Raw genomic sequence first — 24,327 nt, forward strand, 5'->3', positions numbered from 1 at the left:
GGCTCGACTCCTCGCGGCGGCACCGGCCACCCCCAAAGGCCGCGCCCCGTCCTGAGCCGCGTGGTGCTGGCTGGCAGACTGACAGAGTGCCAGACTACAACTCCCAGAATACACCGAAAAATCAAACTGCGCACCCTGTCATGTGAAAGGTGATTTTGTACTACGCGACTTCCGCCGTGTAGTACAGGTTGGGAATGCGAGTAGCGATTGGCTGGCGCTTGCCCCGCTTGTCAACGTGTTGGGGAGCAGGAATCGGTAACGGAGGAGTGAGCGCGGCAGGACGAGGGGCTCCTCGCGGTGAGTACCTAGCAGAACTGTTTTCCCACCTCACAGGACGCCACACAAGCAATCCGGCCGGGATTTAAAAAGTCATCGATTTAATGCGCGCTTTGATGACGTAATAACGACTAACGAGGCTGCGGTGCTGCTAAATGCATGGCTCGGACCGGCACTGTCCTCGGAGGCACTCCCGTAGAATAATTGCGCCTGCCGATGGCCACCCACGCTGCTCTTGAAATGCCTGTGCCCAACAGGCACTCAGCACTAACTAGGCCTTCCGCCTCCTCCCGCTCCTGGGACTCGGCGAGCGGTCATTGGCTTCTCCACCTGGGGCGTGCTCTGTCACCGCCCTACGATTGGTGGTGGACGCACTGACTGTCATCAGCGCCCGCCAATGGGGTTGTAGCTGGCCACTGTGCAGGCTAAAGCTCCGAGGCGGTTAGCCTGGTCTAGTTGGTCTTTGAGAGTTTTGCGGAGTTGTTGGGTGGTGGGGACTCTAAGGGACGTTGACGGCAGGTCGTGGCGCCACCTCACGGTCTCTGTGGGCAGCAGGAGGACTCTTATTGCCCTTTGGCAGTGTAATACCTGGTGTGTGCCCTGCTCGGCTCGGTAGGGCGTGAGTGCCTGGGTCACTTCTGCCTCGGAGTGAGGTCTTGTCCGTGGCTGAGAGGGGACTGAGGGACTGGCTCGTATCTTTGCTCTGTGGCTGTTATTTTTAGAAGGAAAATATACAGCAAAATGCATGAGAAATTCTCGTGTCTGTGTTCTCTTGAAGCAGTGACTTGCCAAGTATCCCTCATGTTTCTTTCCTGAGATAGCTACAATGAGATGGCAGTGGTTTGACCAGTGCTCAGTCTGCTGACCTGTGTTGTCTGAATTGCTATAACTCTGTTCTGCCTGCCTGTGTTTGTGTTTGATCCATATAAGCAAAGAAAATGTCTAGTGCCTAAAATAAGAGGAGTTCCTGTTGAAGACCAGGAGTGTGGAAATAATAAGATGGCCTCACTGAGGTAGATTTATGAGGGCAGATATGTAAATTGCATGTATATGACATGCATCCAGTGTCAGAGGCTGATATGGTGAATTCAGTAGTCAACTTGGTTTTCCAAGAAAATCCAGGTAACTAACTGAATTATTTCAGTTTCTGTCTCTCATCTATGAGCCTGCATGTAAGTGCCAGCTTGGATCTTGGATTGCTTCTGTCTGCCTTGCTTGGCTGCTTGGTTTTTCTTTGATGATTTGTGCCTTTTGCTTCCTGCTGCAAAGTAGCATTATGAAAATATGCTGTTCTCTTGGGCTTTCTTATGCAATATCACTGAGTTTAAAATGAAAATACTCGATGAATGCTGCAACTGTATTTAGATATGTGATAAATTCACATGGCTTTTACTAGTTTTGTGTTAATTCAGGACAGTAAGTTATCTATCATAAGTTGTAGTTTTCCTGTTCATGACTCAGTCTTCTGAGACTGAAACTTCAAAATTTCTTATCCTGGCTCGCTCTGTTATTTTGAGAGTTTTTTTTTGTAAGAACTTCCTACGAACATGATTTGGTAGTAAATTTGGGGTAGGTGGAAATAATGAGATGTGGGGGTTAAAATTTTGTTTGGTTTAACTTTTGGGGAATTAGGCTTTTAACTGCAAGCCATCTGTCCTTGTATGATGTATCAAAAATGGGCCAGAAGAATTAAACAGTGTAGTAAGTGGCTGACAGCTTCCCACATGAAACTTTATGTGGAATACCAGACAACAAAAGAAAGGTAGGAGCTGCTGGTCATCTGTTTTAGACCCATCATTACATATGAGGTGAAGACAGCAGCAGCATTCTCTCCCTTCAGCCTCACCTTCCCATTTGCCTTCACAAGACTCTGATATGTATTTCGGCATCTGCTTGGCAAAGCAGTGATAGCAGCTAGAGCTAGATTTCCATAAACAGTTGCTTCTGCTCTTCTTTCATACTCTTGGCAAAATGACTTCTCCATATGACAGTTTTTCTGAGATGCAAGAAAGAGTGTGCTTTGTGGTAAAAATAGGTGTCCTGAGGGAAGTTACTTGGAAGGTGCAGATGGCTGCTCAGGTTGGGCAGGGTATCGGTCAGCGGGTGGTAAGCAATTGTATTGTGTGTCACTTGTGTTTATTGTTTTCTTTTCCCTTTCCCCTTTTATATTCTCTCCCTTTGTTATTTCCCTTACCATTATTATTATTGGTGGTAGCAGTAGTGGTTTTGTGTTATACCTTAGTTACCGCACTGATCTTATCTCCATCCGTGGGATTTGTATTGTTTTGATTTTTCTTCCCCATCCGCTGGGGGGGGGGTGGGGTGAGAAGGGGTTGGAGTGAGCAAGTGGCTGCGTTGTTTAGTTACCAGCTGGGCTTAAACCATAACAATAGGAATTCCACAATTTTCTTTACTTAATATGTTAGTCATAAAAAGTAACTTTGCTTTTATCACAGCCAGGTAGTTCTTCTCTCTACTTCTGTTGAACCCCATATACCAGTGTTTGTTGGAAGTATACCAGTATGTGTTTGTTGGAAGGGAGGTAGAATTTATACAGCTGCACAGGAGATTTAGCAAGCATGGTGGTATCAGCTCAGATGTTGTTAGTGCACATAAGGATCAGGTTTAACAGGTTTGCGCTCAGGACTTTCCAATCACACCAAAAATCTCCATCAGAAGTTAGGAAGCACCCAGAATTTTCTATCTCTATATTTAATGTTTGGCTTGATGCTAGCTGCTCTTCTGCCTTTCTTCCTTTAATGTGACTTTGAAGTGTCTTTGCTTTTTCTGTGGCATTTTTGATACTAGAGCCATGTGAATGTGGGAGTTGAAGATGAGTGTTGCTGCACAGATCCTAAGTAATTTTTGTTGGGAGTTAATTTTTGAAATGCTTTAATTGAAGCACTTGGACTTTCTCCAGAGATCCTTCTGCATAAGCAGCACACTAACATATGTGTCTTATTTACAGGCACAGAGTTCTGTTAAAACTCTTCAGGTTCGAGAATCTCTGCAACTTCTACCCCCTGTGTTTGTTGTATAAGTAAGGGAGTAAGAGCCATCAGATTACAAGCCTCCGTGTTTCTCTCAAAAGGTTGGCAAAGACTATTTTGTGTTGCAGGGGGAGAAGTGTAAGAAGGCTAAGAGAATAAGAAGCTCTTGGGTGTGACAACATATTATATTCCTGGCAACTCCTTTGTACTCAGAAGCTGAAAAGTGCTGCTTTATTGCATCCTTATTTAAAAGAAGTAAACGTTTTGTGTTCACTAGATACAAAATGTGACTTAAGTATGAAAACTGTCAGAACTGTTCTTCTACCGAGTGGACTGGTAGAATTGCAAGAAGTAATTTTATAAAGATTCTGACATTACAGTGCTGAGGTGTTATAGAATAGCTGTCTGTGGAGATGTTATATCCCTGCAGTATTTGCTTTGAGGGAGGTGGGTCTCTGATGAATCTGTAGAATAAAGAGATGCACTTACCCACTTTGACTGCATTTTCCATGTGTATAAGTAATGCTATACTCCATTAACCTGAATGCTTCCTACCTGTCACCTAAAATCAAGTAAACCTGTTACTGAGACAATTTATTGTTTTGTAGTGCCTGAGAAGTGCTAGTTAGTTCATGTTTGTATACTAACCAGACTGTGTAGTATTTACTGACTTGTGCAGTATTCTTACTGTCCTACCCCATTTTTTGCAGACTAGTCCTTTTTCCATGGAAGCTGAAGAAATGATGGAATGTATCCAGGAATTCCCTGAGCATTATAAAGTTATTTTGAATAGGCTGAATGAACAACGTGAGCAGGATCAGTTTACAGATATCACTCTGATTGTTGATGGTATGTATGTACAGGCCTGAGAACCAGTTGGTATAGAGAATTCTGAAAGCTGTGTTGGGAAGCTATGGGACTTGTCACAGGTCAGCTGTCAAACTGGGTTGCTAACATTATTGGATCTGTATTGATGTGCAAGTTGCTTGCAGAGTTTCATTTAAAATCTTGGGCTGAACAGAATCATCAGCAGTGGTTAGTAATTTTGCTTCTGCTTTTCCAAACAAGGGGCTAAATATTTTCAGATAGAAGCCCACTTTGAAACTGCTGTACTATATTTAATGTGTTGTCTAAGGATTCAGAAAATATCCTAAAAATATCTTTGCCTAACTTGAGCTGACTGCATGCAGAGAACTTAAACAAGTATTTGTTGATTTAAAAAAAAAAAATCCAACAACCTCAAAACAACAACAAAAAAAAAAACAATCAAAACACCCACAAAAAAACCCTACCCACAACAAATGAACAACTAAAAACCCCAGATTGAAATAAGATTGCCTTCTTGCTTCTACTATTTTGATGACACCAAGTTGAGTAGTGCACTTGACATGCCTGAGGGACAGGATGCCATGCAGAAGAAATTGCACAAGCTTGAAGTGGGCTCATGTGAACCTCATGAGGTTCAACAAGGCCAAATGCAAGGTCCTGCACCTGGGTTGGTGTTGTGGTTTAAGCCTGGCTGGTAACTCAGAACCACGCAGCTGCTCACTCACTCCTCTCTGTTCTTCCCCTGCTCCTGGAGGGATGGGCAGGAGAATCAAAAGAATGTAAATGCCACAGATGGTGATAAGAACAGTCCAGTAATTAAGATATAATACAAAACCACTACTACTAACAGCAATAATAATTTGATAAGGGAAATAACATAGGGAGCGAATATAAAACTAAAACGGGAAAAGGAAAACAATAAACACAAGTGATGCACAATACAATTGCTCACCACCTGCTGACTGATACCCAGCCCAACCCAGCAGTGATCTGGGCCTTCTGGGTAATTCCATCCAGTTTATATACTGGGCATGAAGTGCTGTGGTATGGATTTCCCTTTGGTTAGTTTGAGTCAGGTGTCCTGTCTGTGCTTCCTCCCAGCTTGTGCCCCTTCTCACTGGCAGAGCATGACACTGAGAAAGTCCTTGTTCGGATTACTTAGCAACAACTAAAAGCATCAGTGTTGTTCTCAGGCTAAAGTCAAAAATGCAGCATTGCACCAGCTACTAAGAAGGAGAAAAATAACTGTTACAGCTGAACCCAGGACGGTCGGTGCAACCCCCAGTATCAGTACAGGCTAGGGGATGAAGGGATTGAGAGTATCCCTGAGTAGGACTTGGGGGTACTGGTGGATGAAAGATGGGATGTAAGACAGCAATGTGTGCTTGCAGCCCAGAAGCCCAGTCGTATCTTGGGCTGCATTCAAAGGAGTGTGGCCAGCAGGTCAAGGGAGGTGATTCTGCCCCTTTCTCTGGTGAGGCCCCACCTGGAGTATTGTGTCCAGCTCTGGAGTCCTCAATACAGGAAAGATATGGACCTGTTGGAGAGGGTTGAGGGGAGAGCCACAAAAATGGTCAGAGGGATGGAGCACCTCTCCTATGAGGAATGGCTGAGAGAGTTGGGGACATTCGGCCTGGAGAAGAGAAGACAAGTTTGCTGATGACACTAAACTGTGGTTCAGTTGATACACTGGAGAGAAGGGATGCCATCCAGAGGGACCTTAGCACAATTGAGAGGTGGGCCAATGCCAACCTCATGGAGTTCAACTAAGCCAAGTGCAAGGTCCTACACCTGGGTTGGGGCAATCCCAGGCACAGCTACAGGTTGAGCAGTGAAGTAATTCAGAGCAGCCTGGCAGAGAAGGACTTGGGGATGTTGGTTGATGAGAAACTGAACATGAGCTGGCATTGCTCACCTTTACTGTGAGGGTGGTGAGGCACTGGAACAGGTTGCGCAAAGAAAAAGTTTGAACAGGATATTAAATATCTGAAAAAAAACCACTAGGGAATGAGCAAGTCCTCCAGTTGATTGAGTTGTATAGCTTCAACAAGCTCAGTGATGTCAGCAAGGGCCTGCATGAGATGGGATAGGCTAGATGCAGTGGTATTCCATGTTACCAGGAGATATAGTATATGCTGCTGAAATAGATTTGTAGACTGGGGTGGTTCTGCAGTTGTGCTCTTCTCTGCATCTGCCCTTATTCTTTACTATAGAATCATAGAATAGTTAGGGTTGGAAAGGACCTGAAGATCGTCTAGTTCCAACCCCTCTGCCACTGGTAGGGACACCTCACAGTAGACCATGTTGCCTAAGACTCTGTCCAACTTGGCTTTGAATGTTGCCAGGGATGGAGAATTCACCACCTCTCTAGGCAACCTGTTCCAGTGCCTCGCCATCCTCACAGTAAAGAACTTCTTCCTTATATCTAACATGAACTTCCCCTGGTTTAGTTTGAGCCTGTTGCCCTTTGTCCTGTCACTACAGTCTCTAATGACGAGTTCCTCCCCAGCATCCTTATAGGCCCCCTTCAGATATTGGAAGGCTGCTAAGAGGTCTCCACCCAGCCTTCTCCAGGCTGAACAGCCCCAACTTTCTCAGCCTGTCTTCATGTGAGAGGTGCTCCAGCCCCCTGATCATCCTCATGGCCCTCCTCTGGACTTGTTGTAATAGCTCCATATCCTTCTTATGTTGAGGACACCAGAACTGCACACAGTACTCTAAGTGGGGTCCTATGAGATCAGAATAAAGGGGCAAGATCACCTCCTTTGACCTGCTGGTCATGCTTCTTTTGATGCAGCCCAGGATATGATTGTCTTTCTGGGCTGTCAGTGTACGCTGCCGGCTCATGTTGTTTCTCATCAGCCAGCACCCCCAAGTCTTTCTCTGCAGGGCTGCTCTGAGTCACTTCTCTGCCATGAGTAAGGATGATGTTATCCTAAACTGTTTTTTTTTTTTTTCCTCTTTTTGTAGGTCACCATTTCAAAGCTCATAAGGCTGTTCTTGCTGCCTGTAGCCAGTTCTTCTACAATTTTTTCCAAGATTTCACTCAGGAGCCCTTGGTGGAGATTGAAGGTATTATTCATGCAAATAAAAGCCTTCAGAGTTGAGTGACCAAGCTCAAAATGAATGTAGTATCCTTGGTATGGACTTAAAGGCATGCTCAGTCATGTTGATTAGCTTTCTTGGTCTCAGCTATTGAGTTGTTCTGAGACAGTGTTGCGATTTAGCCCTGACTGGCAACTAAGCACCACACAGCAAGGCTTGCTTGTTCCCCTACCAGCGAGATGGGGGGAAGAATTGGAAAGGTAAAAGTGAGAAACTCATGGGTCGAGATAAAAACAGTGTAATAATTAAAAAAATAACTTTCAAAACATGGTAAGGAAAAGAGAAAATATAACAGAGGAAATATAACAGGAAAAATATAACAGGAAATTAAAACCCAAGAAAGACAAGTGATTCAAAGGAACAGTTGCTTGCCACCAACTGACTGATGCCCTCTGCCTGTCTTCTCCCACCCCCCTCTAGTTTTATCACTGAGCATGATAAAGTGAGGTGAATTAGTGGTGAGGTACTGAAACAGGTTGCCCAAAGAAGTTGTGAATACTCCATCCCTGACAGTGTTCAAGCCAAGTTGGACAGAGTCTTGGGTGACATGGTTTAGTGTGTGGTGTCCCTGCCCATGGCAGGGGGGTTGGAACTAGATGATTTTAAGGTTCTTTCCAACCCTAATTATTCTATGCTTCTATGATGTCATATGGTATGGAATATCCCTTTGGTCAGTTGGGGTCAGCTGTCCTAGCTGTGTCCCCTCCCAACTTCTTGAACACCCTCGGCTTCCTTGCTGGTGGGTCAGTATGAGGAGTAGAAAAGACCTTGACTGAAGTGTAAGCACTGCTCAGCAGTAACTGAAACATTAGTGTTTTATCAAAGTTATTTTCAGAACAAATCCAAAACACAGCACTTTTCAAGCTACTATGAAAAAATTTAACTCTGTCCCATCTAAAACCAGTACAGATAGCTATTGCCACTGGAAAAAACTTCTGAGGAAAAATAAAAAAGAGAAAGATGCCTTGGTAGGAGTGTAAGAACAGGGTACGTGTGGAGCAATACTTGCTTGGCAGGCAAGGAGCGATTTCCTGGAGTAATATGGCTTCCAGTAACTTTCTGCTCAGAGATCTCTGAGAGAGAGATCTCTTTTTTTTTTATGTTTAAATTTATGGATTTTATTATTTCATACAAACAGCCTTTTGTCCATCTTACCGTTCCTTTTATCTTTGGTGTGTCCTGGGTTCAGCTGTAGCAGTCATTCTTCTCCTTCCTAGTTGCTGGTGCAATGCTGCATTTTTTACTTTCAGCCTGGGAACAATGCAGATAACACACCAATGTTTTCAGTTGGTGCTAAGTAATGCTTACTCAGATCAAGGACTTTTAGTCTCATACTCTGCCAGTGAGGAGGAGCATGGGAAGCCAGGAGGAAGCAGAGACAGGATACCTGACCCAGACTAGCAAAGGGGTGTTCCATACCACAGCATGTCATGCCCAGTATATAAACTGGGGGTAGTTGCCCAGAAGGCCCAGATTGTTGCTTGGGTCGGGCTGGGTATCTGTCAGTGGGTGGTGAGCAGTTGTATTCTCTCCCCTTATTATTTCCCTTATCGTTATTATTAGTGGTGGTAGCAGTAGTGATTTTGTGTTATACTTTAGCTACTGGACTGTTCTTATTTCAATCCGTGGGAGTTACATTCTTTCAATTCTCCTCCCCATCCCTCCAGTAGCAGGGGGAGGAAGGAGGGGGGGAGTAAGGGAGCAGCTGCATGGTTCTGAGTTACCAGCTGGGCTTAAACCGCAACGGTGTGACATGACCCTATAGTTGTTCAAGATTCCCACATTTCTATAGTAGATATCTTATTCCAACATGAGCCTTTCAAGAGTGGCATCTTCATGAAACTGGTTGTCTAAGTGTTGTGAGCAAAATGGTAAGTAGGCAAGTGTGCAGGATGAAGTAATTGGTAAAAGAGGCTGGTTTTTTTTTGCTTGTAAACAGGTGTAAGTAACATGGCATTTCGTCACCTAATTGAGTTCACCTATACAGCAAAACTAATGGTCCAAGGTGAGGAAGAAGCAAATGATGTTTGGAAAGCAGCTGAGTATCTACAGATGTTAGAAGCAATCAAAGCACTTGAAATCAGGTAAACACATAAGTCTCTTTTTCTTCCCAACACTGAAATGTAGAGTCTTAATAATCCTTTTACAGGAGCTGGCTGCCTGTATTTTGCAGTGCTGTTTCTTATCCTGGGACCTTCTAAACCTGTGTGGGACCGTATAATCTTTGACTATAAAATATGGATCAGAATTATAAAGGCTTAAAAGTGAACGTCACATTCTTTGGGCTGGAACTTGATGACAAGTGACATGGCTGGTAGATGTTGCAGACATTGTAGGCCTGTGACTTTGTGTTAACTAATACTAGGTCTCAGTGCTGACTGCCCACACTCAATTACAGTTGGGTGTACAGTGACAATTTGCCTCAGTTAATTAGACCACATTAACAAATATGTGCTGGTGTTTTGATTTCATGTAGCTTTCTGCTTTCAAGAGAATAGGCAGTGATTAAAAAACTTCAAGGTGCAAAGTTAATCTCTTGAACAAATGTAATTGTTATCAGCTTTATATGGGATCAGTACTTCATCAAATGTTGCTGTTTAATCAAATGTTTTAGAGCTATTGCCATCCTTTATAGTTTTTTTTTTTTTTTTTGGTGGGGTTTCTTTGGTTAGAAAAACAAATGTGTATCACTATCAGTCTCAGTTTTCTCCAACCCCAGTAGAAGGGGGAAGAATTGCAGTACAGTGACTCTGTCTGAGTTTTGAATGAAAGGGGTAAACTTCAGAAATTTCAGGTAAAGTAGAGATTATTATAGAACTAACCATTTGTGTAATGAGCTCCACATCACATAATCTAGACTAGAAAGAAAACAACCAGCTGTTATTCCTTGAGGTACAGTGAGTTGTATGTGTGTATCCCCATCCAGAGTTTCACACCTGAGTCACACAATGTGCGCAAGGATGGTAGTCTCTCTCCTCTTTGCCGAGCAGATTATTATTTTGGTATGTGATTCTGGAGCTCCTTGCAGTAATGTGCAAAGTAACTGTCACCACCTAGACATCAGAAATCCAGGCTAGATGAAACTATAAGTATAGCTGCTCTGTCTTTCTGTATCTGAATATTTAATAAGCAATTTCATAGAATCATAGAATAGTTAGGGTTGGAAAGGACCTTAAGATCATCAAGTTCCAACCCCCCTGCCATTGGCAGGGACACCTCACACTAAACCATATCACCCAAGGCCTTGTCCAACCTGGTCTTGAACACTGTCAGGGATGGAGCATTCACAACCTCCCTGGGCAACCTATTCCAGTGCCTCACCACCCTAACAGAAAAGAATTTCCTCCTTATACCCAATCTAAACTTCCCCTGTTTAAGTTTTAACCCGTTACCCCTTGTCCTATCACTACAGTCCTTAATGAAGAATCCCTCTCCAGCATCCCTATAGGCCCCCTTCAGATACTGGAAGGCTGCTATGAGGTCTCCACGCAGCCTTCTCTTCTCCAGGCTGAACAGCCCCAACTTCCTCAGCCTGTCTTCATACGGGAGGTGCTCCAGTCCCCTGATCATCCTCGTGGCCCTTCTCTGGACTTGTTCCAACAGTTCCATGTCCTTTTTATGTTGAGGACACCAGAACTGCACACAATACTCCAGGTGAGGTCTCACATGAGCAGAGTAGAGGGGCAGGATCACCTCCTTCGACCTGCTGGTCATGCTCCTTTTGATGCAGCCCAGGATACGGTTGGCTTTCTGGGCTGCAAGCGCACACTGCCTGCTCATGTTCATTTTCTCATCAACCAACACCCCCAAGACTTTCCCCACAGGGCTGCTCTGAATCTCTTCTCTGCCCAACCTGTAGGTGTGTCTGGGATTGCTCCAACCCAGGTGTAGGACCTTGCACTTGTTATGGTTAAACTTCATGAGGTTGTCATTGGCCCACCTCACAAGTGTGTCAAGGTCCCTCTGGATGGCATTCCTTCCCTCCAGCGTATCAACCAAACCACACACCTTGGTGTCATCGGCAAACTTGCTGAGGGCGCGCTAAATCCCACTGTCCGTGTCAGCGATGAAGATGTTAAACAAGACTGGTCCCAACACTGATCCCTGAGGGACACCACTTGTTACTGGTCTCCAGCAGGACATTGAGCTGTTGACCACAACTCTTTGTGTGCGGCCATCTAGCCAGTTCTTTATCCACCGAGTGGTCCATCCATCAAATTGATGTCGCTCCAATTTCGAGACAAGGATGTCGTGTGGGACAGTGTCAAACGCTTTACACAAGTCCAGGTAGATGACATCAGCTGCTCTACCCCTGTCCATCAGTTTTGTAGCCCCATCATCATAGAAGGCCACCAAATTGGTCAGGCAGGATTTCCCCTTAGTGAAGCCATGCTGGCTGTTACCAAGCACCTTGTTGATTTTCATATGCCTTACCATGTCTTCCAATAGAATCTGCTCCAAGATTTTGCCAGGCACAGAGGTGAGACTGACTGCTCTGTAATTCCCTGGATCATCCATTTTCCCCTTCTTGAAAATGGGGGTTATATTTCCCTTTTTCCTGTCATCGGGGAGCTTCACCTGACTGCCATGATTTTTCAAGTATGATGGACAGTGGCTTCGCAACTTCATTTGCCAGCTCCTCCAGGACCCACGGATGGGTTTCATCAGGTCCCATGGACTTGTGCATGTTCTGATTTTTAAGATGGTCTTGAAGCAGATCCTCTCCTACAGTGGGCGCAAGGTCTTCATTTTCACAGTCCCTGTATCTGCCTTCCAAGACTTGGGTGGTTTGGTCAGAGTCTTTGCCAGCGAAGAACAAGGCAAAGAAGTCATTAAGAACCTCAGCCTTCTCCAAATCCTGTGTAGCCAGTTCTCCCGAGAGCTTCCTGAGGGGGCCTATGTTCTCCGTAGTCTGCTTTTTTTTATTTGCAATGTAACTATAGAATCCCTTCCTGTTATCCTTAACATCCCTGGCCAAGTTTAATTCTAACTGGGCCTTAGCTTTCCTAACCTGGTCCCTAGCTTCCCAAACAACATCCCTGTATTCTTCCCAGGTCGCCTGTCCTTGCTTCCACCTTTTATAAGCCTCTTTTTTCTTTTGAATTTTCCTCAAGAGCTCCTTATCCATTCAAGGAGGTCTCCTGGCCCTCCTGCTGCACTTCCTTGTAGTTGGGATGAAACACTCCTGAGCTTGTAGCAGGTGATCCTTGAATATCAACCAAGAGTCTTGGGCCCCCCTGCCCTCTAGGGCTATATCCCATGGAACATTACTAAGCAGGTTCCTGAAGAGGCCAAAGTCTGCTCTTTTGAATTCCAGGGCAGTGAGCTTGCTGCACACTCTTCTCACTGTCCTGAGGATCTCGAACTCTACCATCTCGTGATCACTGCAGCAAAGGCTGGCATGGAGCATCACCTTTCCGACAAGCCCTTCCTTGTTGGTGAACACGAGGTCAAGCATGGCACCTCTCCTTGTCATCTCCTCTATTACTTGCAGAAGGAAGTTATCTTCCACACAATCGAGGAACTTCCTGGATTGCTTGTGCGGGGCCGTACCATCCCTTCAACAGATATCAGGGTGGTTGAAGTCACCCATGAGAACAAGGGCCTGCGAGCATGAGGCTGTTCCTGTCTGTCTATGGAGTGCTTCATCAGCAGGTTCTCCTTCATCGGACGATCTGTAACAGATCCCCACAGTAATGTCCCCCGTAGCTATATTCCCTTTAACCCTGACCCACAAACTCTCTGTGGACTGCTCACCTGTCCCCAGACAGAGTTCCATACTCTCCAGCCTATCCCTAACATAAAGGGCAACTCCCCCTCCCCACGTATCGGGGCTGTCTTTTCTAAAAAGCCTGTAACCTTCCATTCCAACACTCCAGTCATAGGAGCCATCCCACCATCTTTCTGCGATGCCTGTTATATCCTTGTAGATGTGCACACATCTCAAATTCCTCTTGTTTGTTCCCCATTCTATGGGCATTTGTATAGAGGCATCTGAGCCAAGATCCAAATGAAGCCGGCTCATTGGCTGGAGCAGCTGGGATATCTCTACATTGCTCAGAGCATTTCTTATAGGTGCTGGCAACTGACTGGGAGTTTTGGGATGGAATGATGCCCCCCTCCCCCATAATAATAAGCTGTGTCCTGCATGAGGTCATTAGCCACATCTGTGCCGTATGACATACATGTATTCTCGAAAATCCTTATCTTTCCTATTACTACAAAACATGAAAGTAGGTATGGTGTAGCTTACATAAAAGGATTCATCAGGCTGTAAAGGAAGGTAAAAGCCCGAATTACTCTTGTCAGTTTGATTTGAGGGGAAGATAGCCACTCATTTTTTCAAAACTGATGCATGCTGGAGGTTTTGCTACTGATTTAAGTGCTGTTGACACCTGTGAGAGTGTGACTTGAAAGCATTGGCCCACTCAGCTGTCTTGGAGGAAGGGGGGTGTGTGTTTATGGTGCAAAAAGAGGATGAGAGTTGTGGGTTCTGTTTAAGCCCAGAGAATTAAGCTAAATAAAACTAAACTCTATCCACATCCCAGTGTCTGCTTTAAAAAAAAAAAAAAATCCAAACACCCCCCCCCCCCAAATAAAAAGGCCCAACAAAAACCTTAGCTGTGTGCTTTCCTGAAGTATGGGATGTTATAATAATCACTGTGTGAAGTCACAGCTGTAGTTTTTTCTAGCAAGCTGCAAGTATTGCAGACAATTGGGTTCACTACAGAGCTTAAGAGGTGAATAGTGTAGGAAGGACTTGAGTCTCATTTCTGAGTAGGCAGGCCAAATAACTCCTTCCTTTGGGCAAATTTTCTTACCAACTACAGAATTTCACAAGTTTCTTAGATAAACTTATGCCATTAGACTAATTGGCTTTTCTTCTTGATAGATAGTGTATATTGATCATAGAATCGTTAGGATTGGAAAGGACCTTAAGATCATCTAGTTCCAACCCCCATGCCGTGGGCAGGGACACCTTACGCTAAATCATATCACCCAAGGCCTCGTCCAACCTGGCCTTGAACACTGCCAGGGATGGAGCATTCACAACCTCCCTGGGCAACCTATTCCAGTGCCTCACCACCCTAACAGGAAAGAACTTCCTTCTTATACCCAACCTAAACTTCCCCTGTTTAAGTTTTAACCCATTACCCCTTGTCCTGTCACTACAGTCCTTAATGAAGAGTCCCTCTCCAGCATCCCTATAGGCCCTCTTCAGATACTGGAAGGCTGCTATGAGGTCTCCACACAGCCTTCTCTTCCCCAGGCTGAACAACTCCAACTTCCTCAGCCTGTCTTCATACGGGAGGTGCTCCAGTCCCCTGATCATCCTCGTGGCCCTTCTCTGGACTTGTTCCAACAGTTCCATGTCCTTTTTATGTTGAGGACACCAGAACTGCACACAATACTCCAGGTGAGGTCTCACAAGAGCAGAGTAGAGGGGCAGGATCACCTCCTTCGACCTGCTGGTCACGCTCCTTTTAATGCAGCCCAGGATACGGTTGGCTTTCTGGGCTGCAAGCGCACACTGCCGGCTCATGTTCATTTTCTCATCGACCAGCACCCCCAAGTCCTTCTCTGCAGGGCTGCTCTGAATCTCTTCTTTGCCCAACCTGTAGCTATGCCTGGGATTGATCAAGTGGAACTATTTAAAACTATTAGAATCAGAATCATAGAATAGTTAGGGTTGGAACTTGATGATCTTAAGGTCCTTTCCAACCCCCCTGCTATGGGCAGGGACACCTCCCACTAAACCATATTGCCCAAGGCTCTGTCCAACGCTGCCAGGGATGGAGCATTCACAACTTCCTTGGGCAACCCATTCCAGTGCCTCGCCACCCTCACAGCAAATAACTTCTTCCCTATATCTAACCTAAACTTCCCCTGTTTAAGTTTTTACCCATTGCCCCTTGTCCTGTCACTGCAGTCTCTAATGAAGAGTCCCTTCCCAGCATCCCTATAGGCCCCCTTTAGATACTGGAAGGCTGCTATGAGGTCTCCATGCAGCCTTCTCTTCCCCAGGCTGAACAGCCCCGACTTTCTCAGCCTGTCTTCATACGGGAGGTGCTCCAGCCCCCTTGTTATCCTCGTGGCCTTCCTGTGGACTTGCTCCAGCAGTTCCATGTCCTTTTTATGTTGAGGACACCAGAACTGCTCATAATACTCCAAGTGGGGTTTAATGAGAGCAGAGTTAGAGGGGCAGGATCACCTCCTTTGACTTGCTGGTCACACTCCTTTTGGTGCAGCCCAGGATATGGTTGGCTTTCTGGGCTGCGAGTGCACACTGAAGCCAGCTCATGTTCAGTTTTTCATCAACCAGCACCCCCAAGTCCTTCTCTGCAGGGCTGCTCTGAATCTCTTCTCTCCCAACCTGTAGGTGTGCCTGGGATTGCCCTGACCCCTTGCATTTGGCTTGGTTGAACTTCATGAGGTTGCCATTGGCCCACCTTGCAAGTGTGTCAAGGTCCCTCTGGATGGCATTCCTTCCCTCCAGCGCCTCAACTGAACCACACATCTTGGTGTCATCGGCAAACTTGCCAAGGGTGTACTCAGTCCCGCTGTCCATGTCACTGGCAAAGATGTTGAACAAGACCAGTCCCCGAGGGACAACACTTGTTACTGTTTTCCAACTGGACATTGAGCTGTTGACCACAACTCTTTGTGTGCAGCCATCCATCCAGTTCTTTATCCATCGAGTGGTCTGTCTATCAAATTGTTGTCTCTCCAGTTTAGAGACAAGGATATTGTTCAGGACAGTGTTGAATGCTTTGCACAAGTCCATATAGATGATGTGAACTGCTCTGCCCCTGTCTGTCACTTCAATAACCTTATGTCAGATTTTCCACAACATTAACCATGCTATTCTATAGCTGTAAGGAATATAGATTAAGGACAAAGTAGCTTCCAAAATGCATGCAGGTTATGTGGTAGTTCATCATTCAGCTGCTTTGAGAAACAGCTAGTGAGTGTTTAATGTATAAGCTCACTATCAGGCAGGAATTTTTATGTAAGTGCTTATGGATCTTAACTATGTTTATGTAAATGCTTTCCAGGAGCAAAGAAATTTCATCACCCTTAGAATCAAATCAAATACAAGATAAAAATAAACCAAAGAAGAGGAAGGTAGCTGAAACTTCTAATGTTATCACAGAAACACTACCACCTGCAGAATCAGAGCCTGTTGAAATTGAGGTTGAGGTTGCTGAAGGGATCATTGAAGTGGAAGATGACAGCATCGAAACACTTGAAGTAGCTTCTGCAGAGCAATCCATAAAGTACATACAGACAACAGGTACATCAGATGCATCTGCTTTGGCTCTTTTAGCAGATATCACCAGCAAGTATCGTCAGGGAGAGGGAAAATGCCAGATCCAGGAGGAAGATGACAGTGCATCTGATACCTTGTGCAAACAGGTAGAAGGTTTTGAAATTGTGGAACTTCAGCTGTCACATATGAAGAATTTATTCTGCTGTGAGAAATGTAACCGTTCATTTAAATTGTTTTACCATTTTAAGGAACACATGAAAACACACTCTACTGAGAGGTACAAGTGTGACATATGCAAAAAAAGGTACCTACGACAGACTGCTTTGAAACAGCACCTCACCTGTTACCACCTTGATGAAGGTGGTGCCAGCAAGAAGCAAAGACCTGGCAAAAAAATACATATATGCCAGTACTGTGATAAGCAGTTTGACCACGTTGGACATTTTAAAGAGCACCTTCGGAAGCACACAGGTAAGAGCATTTCTATAGTTCTGTCCTTGTGACCTTAGCTCTAACATTTTGGGGTTTTGCATGTTTTGGGGAAATAGAAAATATACTGAAGAGAGCATGTGAGTCCTGAGTGCTAGAAATAATTGGCTTCTAGTTAGAACTAAAATGCTGGTTTGGGGTGTGTGAGGGGGGTTGTGTCTTGTTTTTCTTTGTTTTGCTGTTTGTCCTGGTTTCACCTGTAACAGTTTTTTGTTTGGGTTATTGTGTGTGTGTGTGTTGATTCGGAGAAAACTCCAGGAACAAACTTGCCAACAGAGTTTCAAGTTGACAAGCAGGTATTCTTTATTGCGGCACCGGGAGACATGGGGGATAGCTCCTCCTAACATGTGTCCCCCTATTGCTACACAAGCCATCCTTATGTAGTCCCTGGGCATACATACATATTCATGAGGCTACTTATGGATTATGTTATTTTCCAGAAAGTTCCCCCCATGCATACAGAATTGTGGTGGTGGTATCTGAGGGTTGTTTACTTCTTCCAACAATCTTCATCACTTCTGGCAGCCTTTGAAGCACACACAGTAGATGCTTATACCAGCTTAATTGGTTTGTTAGCACCAGAGACATAATAATCCTCCTATCCTCCTACTTATCAGTTAGTTTAACTGTAGCCCATCCTGGACACCTGCCATTCCTAGATATTCCTTATTCTTGCGTCCTGTTCTTCTACACTGTTTTTCTTACATTGATTTTGTACTAAGGTTATAGGGCCTAAAACTATGTCAACTGCAATGGTTTATCTTATACAAGAATTCTCAGTATGTTCTCTAGCTGTACTCTACTTTTTTTTTTCTGTGTATTATGCACCTCAGTAATTTTCCATTGCTACTGTTACAAAGCCATCAAACTTAATATTACTTAAAACTGATTCTAAAGGTTTATATATTCAATTTTGTAATTTTGTGCCCCCCTTGCCTCAGTGTGTGTGTGTGCTGTTGTTTGTGTGTTTGGTTTTGGGGTTGTGTTTTTTTGTTTGTTTGTGGTTTTTTTTACCTCTCCGTCCTAATAGCTGTTGCAGTGCTGTGTTCCAGCTTTAGTCTGAGAACAGTGATGATAACAGACAGATGTTTTAGTTGTTGTTAAGTAGCACTTACCCTGATCAAGGACTTTTCATTCTCTCATGCTCTGTCAGTGAAGTGGGGCACAAGAAGTTGGGAGGAAGCAGAGACAGGACACCTGACCCAAACTAGTCAAAGAGGTATTCCATACCACAGCATGTCATGCCCAGTATAAAAACTGGGGGAGTTACACAGAGGGGACCAGTTGCTGTTTGAGTCAGGCTGGGTATTAGTCAGGGGGTGGTGAGCAATTGTATTGTGCATCACTTGTGTTTACTGGTTAGTTGTTTTTTTTTTTTTCCCTTTCCACTTTAAGCTTTATATTCTCTCCCCTTGTTATTTCCCTTATTCTTAATAATAATATAATATTGTACTTTAGTTACTGGACTGTCCTCATCTCAACCTGTGGGATTTACATTGTTTTGATTCTCCTCCCCATCCTGCCAAGGGAGGGGAAGAGGTGGTGTGAGTGAACAGCTGTGTGGTGCTGAGTTACCAGCTGGGTCTAAACCATGACACCTTGGATAGAAGCTTTGGGTGAATGAGGTGGTTAAAAATAGGCACCTGAAAACAGAAAGCACTAATGAAGCTTCTTTCTCAAGTCTGTTAGATCTTAAAGTTTTTTTCAGAATCATTTCTTAAAGCATATTTTCTTCTCCAAAATTACCAAACCGAGGAGCCACTCATTTTCACAGTTCTGTTGAAATATGATTTGAACTGTGATCTTTACTGGAATACACAGTTTAAAGAAACCTTTTAACTAACAGAACTTCTGAACAAATGCCTATTAATGAATTAGGTGTAAAATAGCCCCTAACAACTCTCTTGTACCATCTTGTCTGAGAGTTTCATTATTGCATTTGATATCTCACCTATGATTTAATCTTTTTTGTGAGTTAACACAGCAAATCTTTTCTAGCGACTGACAAAAAAGTCTACTACTGTAAAATATGCCTCTGAAACATGGATAGCATATTTTGAGTACAAAATGACTTGTGCTACTTTTATATGGGAGGTTGAAGTGCTACTTCATCTTACTGAAAAGTTTTTACTGTTTGAATAGGTACTGAACATTATATGCATATTTATATATATAAAATATATGTTGTCCCGATATTTCAGAAGTTTTTGTTTAATATGTCAGTCATGAATCACCAGAATTTAATGGAGAGTAGCAGTCCTACATATTCTCAGCTTTTTTTTTGCTGCCAAATCCTTTTAAATGGAATGTCTTTGCATCTGTGGAGTGTTGATATTGGTCAGTGTGTGATTGGCCTAGGAAGGCCAATGTTACTCTCATCTACAAAAAGGGCAAGAAGGAGGACCTGGGAAACTACCAGCCAGTCAGCCTCACCTCCATCCCTGGAAGGGTGATGGAACGGCATCCTGGAGGTCATCACCAAACACATAGAAAAAAAGGTCATCAGGAATAGTCAGCATGGATTCAACAAGGGTAAATCTTGCTTGACCGTTCTTGTAGCCTTTGATGACGACATAGCAAAATGGGTCAATGAGGGGAAAGCAGTGGATGTTATCTACCTTGACTTCAGCAGGGCTATTGACACAGTCTCCAGTAAAATCCTTGTAGGTAAGCTTAGGAAATGTGAGTTAGATGAATAGGCAGTGAGGTGGATCAAAAACTGGCTGAATGGCAGAGTTCAGAGTGTTGTGATTAGCATAGTAGAGTGCAGTTGAGGCCTGTAGTCAGTGGTGTTCCTCAGGGATTAATACTGGGTCTGGTTTTAGAATCATAGAATCGTTAGGGTTGGAAAGGAACTTAAGATCATCTAGTTCCAACCCCCATTGCCATGGGCAGGGACACCACGCACTAGGCCATGTTGCCCAAGCCTCTGTCCAACCCAGCCTTGAATGCTGCCAGGGATGGAGCTTTCACAACTTCCTTGGGCAACCCATTCCAGTGCCTCGCCACCCTCACAGCCAATAACATCTTCCTTATATCTAACCTAAACTTCCCCTGTTTAAGTTTGAACCCATTACCCCTTGTCCTGCCACTGCAGTCTCTAATGAAGGGTCCCTTCCCAGCATCCCTATATGCCCCCTTCAGATACTGGAAGGCTGCTATGATGTCTCCACGCAGCCTTCTCTTCTCCAGGATGAACAGCCCCAACTTTCTCAGCCTGTCTTCATACGGGAGGTGCTCCAGCCCCCTTGTTATCCTCGTGGCCTTCCTGTGGACTTGCTCCAGCAGTTCCATGTCCTTTTTATGTTGAGGACACCAGAACTGCTCATAATACTCCAAGTGGGGTTTAATGAGAGCAGAGTTAGAGGGGCAGGATCACCTCCTTTGACTTGCTGGTCACACTCCTTTTGGTGCAGCCCAGGATACGGTTGGCTTTCTGGGCTGCGAGTGCACACTGAAGCCAGCTCATGTTCAGTTTTTCATCAACCAGCACCCCCAAGTCCTTCTCTGCAGGGCTGCTCTGAATCTCTTCTCTCCCAACCTGTAGGTGTGCCTGGGATTGCCCTGACCCCTTGCATTTGGCTTGGTTGAACTTCATGAGGTTGGCATTGGCCCACCTTGCAAGCGTGTCAAGGTCCCTCTGAATGGCATTCCTTCCTTCCAGCCTATCAACTGAATCACACATCTTGGTGTCGTCGGCAAACTTGCCAAGGGTGCACTCAGTCCCACTGTCCATGTCACTGGCAAAGATGTTGAACAAGACCAGTCCGAACACCAGTCCCCGAGGGACAACACTTGTTACTGTTTTCCAACTGGACATTGAGCTGTTGACCACAACTCTTTGTGTGCAGCCATCCATCCAGTTCTTTATCCATCGAGTGGTCTATCAAATTGTCTCTCCAGTTTAGAGTCAAGGATGTTATGCAGGACAGTGTTGAATGCTTTGCACAAGTCCAGGTAGCTGATGTCAGCTGTTCTACCCCTGTCCATCAGTTCCCTAGCCCTATCATAGAAGGCCAACAGATTGGTCGGGCAGGATTTCCCCTTAGTGAAGCTGTGCTGGCTGTCACCAAGCACCTTGTTTTTCATATGCCTTAGCATGCTTTATAGGAGAGTCTGCTCCAAGATTTTGCCAGGCACAGAGGTGAGACTGACTGGTCTGTAATTCCCTGCATCATCCATTTTCCCCTTCTTGAAAATGGGGGTTATATTTACCTTTCTCCTGTCATCGGGGAGCTTCACCTGACTGCCATGATTTTTCAAATATGATGGACAGTGGCTTAGCAACTTCATTTGCCAGCTCCTTCAGGACCCACGGATGGGTTTCATCACGTCCCATGGACTTGTGCATGTTCTGATTTTTAAGATGGTCTTGAAGCAGATCCTCTCCTACAGTGGGCGCAAGGTCTTCATTTTCACAGTCCCTGTATCTGCCTTCCAAGACTTGGGTGTTGTGGTCAGAGCATTTGCCAGTGAAGACTGAGGCAAAGAAGTCATTAAGAACCTCAGCCTCCTCCAAATCCACGTCACCAGTTCTCCTGATGGCTTCCTGAGGGGGCCTGCATTGTCCCTTGTCTCTCTTTTATTTGGTACATACTTAAAGAATCCTTTCCTGTTATCCTTAACATCCCTGGCCAAGTTTAATTCTAACTGGGCCTTAGCTTTCCTAACCTGATCCCTAGCAACATCCCTGTATTCTTCCCAGGTTGCTTGTCCTTGCTTCTGCCTTTTATAAGTCTCTTCTTTCCCCTCTAAGTTTTCTCAGCAGCTCCTTATCCATCCAAGGAGGTCTCCTGGCCCTCCTGCTGCATTTTCTTCTAGTTGGGATGCAACACTCCTGAGCTTGTAGCAGGTGATCCTTGAATATCAACCAAGAGTCTTGGGCCCCCCTGCCCTCTAGAGCTATGTATATTGCCCTCTTCCTTTTTTTTTTTTTTTATTGTTACTAGTTCCCAGCTTCCTGGGTTAATGCCCTCCTTCTTTCCTGTATGTGCTATGATGGATGCTTAAGCCCCCTGCACAGCTTGTGCCTGGGGCAAGTAGTCCAGTTTCCTCTCAGCTTACCAACAGTCTCCTGCAGCTCAGCCACCTGCTGCAGGAGGACCTCCACCATGGTGCACTGACCACAGCCCTGTCTATTTTGTATCCTTGTCTAAAGAGACCAGTCAGGGCACTTTCTATACTCTGAGGTCTGCGCTGCAACCTCTCCTCGGCTCTGGGTGCCTGTGTTGGCCACAACCAGAGTAGAGCTCCCAGACTAGGCCCTGGTCATGACGTAAATGCTCACCTGCCTGCTTGCCCTGCCTCCGCAAAGTGCTGTGCTGTGCCCTGCCATGCCACTCCCTGTTCGCCCTGCTTCTGGTCACTTGTGCTCCCTGGGGTGGGTTTTTACTCAGTCAGGGCTGGTGCCATCCCTCCTGATGCCACCCCCTGTGAGTCAGCTGCTTGCATCAGCTGAGCTGCTGGCTTCTGGGCAAGTCCTGTCAAGGACTTGAGGCTCCCTCAGTGGCTCTTGCCACTTTGATTTGAGGCTCCTGGACGCTATGCTTCCCCCTGCTCAGGTGTTGAAGGCATGCTCTCTGGAGTTACTCAACTCAGCAATTGACTATCTCATTCAACTTGTCTGTCCATGACCTGGATGAAGGGCTAGAGTGTACCCTTGGCAAGTTTGCTGATGATATGAAGCTGTGGGGAGTGACTGATACACATGAAGGCTGTGCTGCCATTCAGTAGGACCTTGATAGGCTGGAAAATTGGGTGGAGAGGAACCTAATGAGGTTCAACAAGGTGCTTGGTGACAGCCAGCATGGCTTCACTAAGGGGATATCCTGCCTGACCAATTTGGTGGCCTTCTATGATAGGGCTACAGAACTGATGGACAGGGATAGAGCAGTTGATGTCATCTACCTGGACTTGTGCAAAGCATTCGACACTGTCCCACACGACATCCTTGTCTCTAAATTGGAGCGACATCAATTTGATGGATGGACCACTCGGTGGATAAAGAACTGGCTGGATGGCTGCAAGCAAAGAGTTGTCGTCAATGGCTCAATGTCCGGCTGGAGACCGGTAACGAGTGGTGTCCCTCAGGGATCGGTGTTGGGACCGGTCTTGTTTAAAATCTTTGTCGCTGACATGGACAGTGGGATTGAGTGCACCCTCAGCAAGTTTGCTGATGACACCAAGGTGTGTGGTTTGGTTGATACGCTGGAGGGAAGGAATGCCATCCAGATGGACCTTGACACACTTGTGAGGTGGGCTGATGCCAACCTCATGAGGTTTAACCATGCCTAGTGCAAGGTCCTATCCCTGGGTCGGAGCAATCCCAGGCATAGCCCGAGACAGCCCCTCCCCTGTAGCTTTTGCGCAGAGGTAGGGGACCAAAAAGAAGACGAGGGTTGGAAGCGAGTTCCAGTTCGACGTCGTGGGAAACCCTCCCCCCTTCCTGCCCTGCTTCCCCAGGTGTCCCTCCGTAATAGGTTCGAGGCCCTGGATCTTGAAGGAGAGCATGTGGGGCAAGGCCAGCCCAGAAGGCCACATAGGAAAAGGCGGTCGACTTTGCACCTCAAGACTGCCTCTGATAAGAAAGAAAGAAGGGTCATTGTAGTAGGGGATTCCCTTCTGAGAGGAACAGAGGGCCCGATATGCAGAGTTGACCCTCATCATAGGGAAGTGTGTAGTCTTCCTGGAGCCTGGATCAGGGATATCACTAGGGCGCTCCCCAACCTGGTGCACCCGACAGACTACTACCCGCTGCTGGTCTTCCAGACAGGTGAGGGGGAAGCTGCTTCCCGCGGTCTGAGGGGGATGAAGAAAGACTACAGGGCCTTGGGGCGGATGGTGAAAGAGTCTGGGGCTCAAGTGATCTTCTCCTCACTCCTTCCATCTTCCACTGATGATGTGGGAAGGAATGGGAAGATTCAGCTCATAAACAATTGGCTTCGAGACTGGTACTACAGGCAGGGCTTTGGATTCTTTGATAACAGCTGGTTTTATAGGGCACCAGTCTGGACAATGACAAGTGAGAAAGGTTTATCTCACAGAGGCAAAAGGATGCTGGGGCATGAATTAGCAGGGCTCATTTGGAGAGCTTTAAACTAGATTCGAAGGGGGATGGGGTTGTAGCTGGTCTTGCCCCAGTGGGGCAGCGCTCCAGAATTGATGAAGACTGGGAGGCCTCCTATAATCCTAGGGTGAAATCAGTGTGCTCAGCTCGCTCCCTGGAATGTCTGTACACCAATGCACGCAGCATGGGAAATAAGCAGGAGGAGTTGGAAACCTGTGTTAAGTCAGGAGACTATGATCTGGTGGCAATTACAGAGACGTGGTGGGACAGCTCACATGACTGGAATATAGTCATGGAGGGCT

General features: G+C 45.6%; 1 protein-coding gene across 5 annotated transcripts in view; it reads left to right on the plus strand.

Moving 5' to 3' along the window:
• The first annotated feature begins 98 nt into the window (after positions 1 to 98).
• LOC130611501 (zinc finger protein 131-like) overlaps positions 99 to 24,327 on the plus strand; it is a 73,133-nt gene continuing 48,904 nt past the window's right edge. The window contains exons 1-6 of one of the 5 annotated variants that reach the window (XM_057432265.1): positions 102 to 297; positions 3,977 to 4,115; positions 7,065 to 7,166; positions 9,139 to 9,283; positions 16,256 to 16,616; positions 16,719 to 16,941. In XM_057432265.1, coding sequence (XP_057288248.1) covers positions 3,992 to 4,115; positions 7,065 to 7,166; positions 9,139 to 9,283; positions 16,256 to 16,616; positions 16,719 to 16,941 — 955 coding nt within the window. In that variant the 5' untranslated portion in view covers positions 102 to 297; positions 3,977 to 3,991. Of the gene's footprint in view, positions 298 to 2,953; positions 3,368 to 3,396; positions 3,522 to 3,976; positions 4,116 to 7,064; positions 7,167 to 9,138; positions 9,284 to 16,255; positions 16,942 to 24,327 lie in introns of those variants that run through there. The other 4 variants (XM_057432261.1, XM_057432262.1, XM_057432263.1 and 1 more) reach the window with 4 other exon arrangements.

This window comes from Pezoporus wallicus, unplaced genomic scaffold, assembly GCF_028554395.1.
Source record: "Pezoporus wallicus isolate ANWC-B61680 ecotype Strahan unplaced genomic scaffold, APGP_CSIRO_Pwel_v1 contig_4397, whole genome shotgun sequence".
Taxonomy (NCBI): Eukaryota; Metazoa; Chordata; class Aves; order Psittaciformes; family Psittacidae; genus Pezoporus; species Pezoporus wallicus.